At 47.4% G+C, this 4,039-nt stretch overlaps 1 protein-coding gene across 1 annotated transcript in view; it reads right to left on the bottom strand.

Moving 5' to 3' along the window:
- LOC142574012 (glutathione S-transferase-like) overlaps positions 1–309 on the bottom strand; it is a 3,207-nt gene extending 2,898 nt beyond the window's left edge. Inside the window, exon 1 of the mRNA XM_075683207.1 lies at positions 24–309. Within this exon, the coding sequence (XP_075539322.1) occupies positions 24–289 (266 nt within the window). The 5' untranslated portion in view covers positions 290–309. The remainder of the gene's footprint in view (positions 1–23) is intronic.
- Between the last annotated feature and the right edge of the window lie 3,730 nt (positions 310–4,039).

Genomic DNA, 4,039 nt, shown 5'->3' with positions numbered 1-4,039 from the left:
GAGAGAGAGAGGCTGCTGCTCACCTGCCGGCCAGGCCGTGCTTCCTTCCCAGGTAGCGCAGTATGGCGACGCTCTGGGTGATCTTGACGTCGTCGTCCACGTAGTACGGGATGTTTGGGAAGGGAAAGCCCAGGCTGAACTTCTCCCGCAGCCACTCGTCGCGGCTGTATTCGGGCGGCGGCCCGTGCCGGTAGCGCTTGTCCTCGAACGGGACGCCCTTGTAGACGAGCAGGTTGCGCGCGGGCTGTCCCAGGGAGCGTATGTCCCAGTAGGCGAGCAGGGGCGTCATGCTCGCTTGCTGGGCTTCCGAGAAACGCTGTTGGGTGACGAAGTGTGGTGACGTAAAGCGTTAGGCAAGCTTTTATCATCATCATCAGCATTATTATTATTATTATTATTATTATTATTATTATTATTATTATTTGCTTTGAACTCGTGTATACATTTCATAGTAAAGGGAAAGCGAGGAGCAGGCTGGCGACTGCCACCGGAAGGGGCACAACGCCTGCCTACTCTTCTGAAGCGAGGTGACAGCAACACAGGAATGGAAAATAGGAAGGAGAGGAGGAAAGAGGAAAGAAAGAGCAAGCAGGACAAATCTAAAAAAATAATTTATAACACGTAGACAACAAGAACAATAAAATAATGCAGAAACAATCAGATGCCGATAGCTCTACTGAAAAAAAAAAACTCAATTTCTCATAACTCCCTTATCCAATATCATATGACATAGGGGATAAGCAGGTTTTTATATAAGATTACAAAGTTTCATATCGGTTTATTAGATCTGGGAGTTTTTTGTTAAATGGAGGTTAGACACTCAGGTAAGCAGCAAAGTTGTTTAACAATGAAAGCAGCGTGAAACGCGCAGGACTGAAGGATAAGAAACAGGACACGCGAGCGGCGACTTATAACTGAAGGTTTTATGAAAACCCTCGCCCCGGTGGACCGTTTCTTAGGCGCAAACCCACTCAACGCCACTCCAAGCGCTATTGAAATGTCTGGTAATAAAATACGTCACCCAAGTGCTTAAGGCGACGTAACTAAAGTCAAAGCAAAGGAAGAAAGAACGAAAAATAATACAATTTGCCAAAAATCTTGCTGCGCAAGACAAGTCCTACGTAGGACTCAGAAAAACGACATATTTTTTCGGTCCGAAGACAGAGGAGGCAGGCTAGCCCACATGTTCATTCGACGCGCGTTCAAAAAAGGGCTATTTCTATTTATGCATTACAGCGCAATGAAGTCGTGCGCGTTAGCTAGAGGTTGTTTCTGTACGTACGTTTGGCCCGAGCCGTCGGAGACGACTATCCCACAGAACGTCCGAGAGATAGCGAAAAAAAGCTTTTACTGTTATGCTCTTTCGGATAGGGCCACAGACGCTGACGTGATGTCGTCCACCGGCGGCACAGATACGCTGGGCGTTGAGTGGAGACGAATTCTTTTTACGACCTGCTGTGCTACAGCTGTTCCTCCTCGCGGAAGCGGCGTGAACGGACGATAAGTTGCGCCCCAAATTTTCACGGTATTTTCAGGAGACCAGCCGAGTCCTGCTCCGGTCAGGGAGACTTCCGTATCGATGTCATAGAGCGCAGGGTACGATTGGTGTAATTGTCGCTGACCGGTCTTCAAAAGTATCCTAAAAACACACACCTGTCACTCCCCCGCCCTCTCCACCCTTGCCCCCCTCGTTTTATCTTGTCAGCGAAGCGCCTTGTTGCTTTGTAAGAACAAACGTCTCGTCGTCATCGTTGCTTTCTATTGTTAAAAGAAAACAATGAAATCAGCAGACGTCAACATCACCGTCTGCCGTGAACTCATTTACTGCTGCAGCAGCAGCGCTGTTAAAAACCTGGCGTAGAATTTGACGAAGCTTTTTTTTTTTTCTCCGTAAGTGCTAATCGCCGTTGGCCAACAGACTGCGTTTGTAACACAAGTCCAGCGTTTGAGTATAGGCTGGCATCTGCTTTTATGAGCATATTTTTTTTTCATCGTAATAACTTTTTTTTTTGTCAAGACGGATCCCGCAGTATGCAGTAGGGTTCTCGAGTCAGGCACCGCCATCTTCTCAAGGATTGAGCAATGCATACAAAGTCGTCTTCGCCTGCATGCTACGGTATTCTGCCCACTGCGGCGTCCAACACACCGGCACAGACGCCACCACTCTCAGAGTATATATGCTTGGTGCGTGATATGCCGCCACAAATCGCCAACTACGAACTCTGGGCGATAAAAAATGAAAGTCTTCAGGTTTTACGTGCCAAAACCATGATCTGACCATGAGGCGAGCCGTGCATAGCCGACGATTCCGCATTGCGTTTCGTTGTTCAGCACGAGCTCATGGGTTCGGTCCCGGCCGTGGCATCCGCATTCGGATGAGTGGCGGAATGCGGAAAAAAAAAAGAACGCTCGTGTCCTTAGGTGCACGTTAAATCAAAGAACCCATCAAGATTTAAAAATGAAGCGTTGCATTGAAACCTAACAGAAAGAGTTCATAGCGTTTATTTTTTTTTAATTTTTATACGCAGGAGGTAATCTTCAATTATGGATAGTTTAGCGCGCTATATAAGTTAAGGCATTAGCGCAACTAATTAATTTTACTCTATTTTTGTGTCTGTATGTATTCTCCGTGAACGTAAATACACGTGAACAAGTTGTTTTGATTTTATATGATCTGGAATGGTGCTAGTGCTCTTCGGAATTAAGCGAGGTAAAAAAAAACAGCAATAATTATGCGCATTTGACACGAATAGCAAGCACACAAGCCGTGTCACCACGGGCACCACGCAGCACCGCAAACGTGACCGATTTACTTGGGACAGTCGTCGCACATACACGCCTAGGAGGAAACCTCAACAGTGATACGAGGGCTCTTAAAAAGTTCAGAGAAATTTAAAAAAGGCGGCACTCTTGTTTTTTTTTAAGAAAGAGCGATAGAAGATTCTTTTAATAGAATAAAGCGAATCGAGGTAAACTTGTGCGACTTAGTGAGCGGAAACATTAATGGCAAACATAATTTCATCCAGACTGTGTCATATCTTCCATTTCAGGTCGTGCGCTGCATCACCATTATTTGTTCCTTTGAGCAGAAGCCTCAACAAACACCTCTTGTCGCGGGACAGGGGCAGGCCTCTTATGAATGTGAAGCAAATTATGGGACGGGACAGAGATGTGCCGTATGACGTTCGCGGGAAACACTTTTACAGCGAAGCTGTATACCTCTACCCCCAATGCATTTGTCGCGACCGTGGAGAAAAATAACATCTTTCGTGGGCCGATCGCGGATGGTAGTGCAACCTTAGGCTATAATTGGAGCGATAAGTATGCATATCCTTTCGACTCGCACATACAGTGCGTACCACATAGGTCGTTTCGATAGAGAAAAGCATAAAACACGCCTCGTGTCAACATTATGGATGATAAGGCGGTCGTTAACAATGGGAAGTGCAGAATGATTGAGAGCGACTTCCGCTTGTAACAGGGTATGTGACATCCATACCCACATAAATATTTGGAGGGCACTGAAGCTTCTCCTTTAGGAGCGGAGCGCGATGGCGTTCGAAGGTCCCTGGCTGCTTCTCACGCTTCCCGGCAACGGCAGCTTATGTAACCGTAATGTTTTCCTAGAAACGCTGGCGGCGAAGGCTATGCACGAAGATGGGCTTTCAGGTTCTATTTTTTGTTGTTGTTGCTTCCCTCCTCGGCGGGCGCCGCCGCTGCCGCGGATGTGCAGAGGCGAGCGCCATCTGGATGGTGTTGCAACGAACCGAGCTGGGCGCGCCGCTCCTACTAAGACAGGCGTCAAACGGCAGCTGGAAAAGTGTTTGTGTTTGAGTTTCCGCGCAACAGAATTGTGTTGCCTCGTATGCTCAAATTACAATTCGACGCTATGGTGTCTGGAGGAGGAGGAGGAGGAGGAGGAGGAGGAGGAGGAGGAGGAGGAGGAGGAGGAAGTAAACTTTATTGCTCTAGAAAGAGTAATTCAGCGGTCGGGCCGGATGTCTTCATCTTCTATTGGTTGATGTCGATCTCCGGCCTG

Source organism: Dermacentor variabilis, chromosome 3, assembly GCF_050947875.1.
Source record: "Dermacentor variabilis isolate Ectoservices chromosome 3, ASM5094787v1, whole genome shotgun sequence".
NCBI lineage: Eukaryota > Metazoa > Arthropoda > Arachnida > Ixodida > Ixodidae > Dermacentor > Dermacentor variabilis.
The sequence above is the reverse complement of the archived record's forward strand: the minus strand, read 5'-3'. Positions and strand labels throughout refer to the sequence as shown.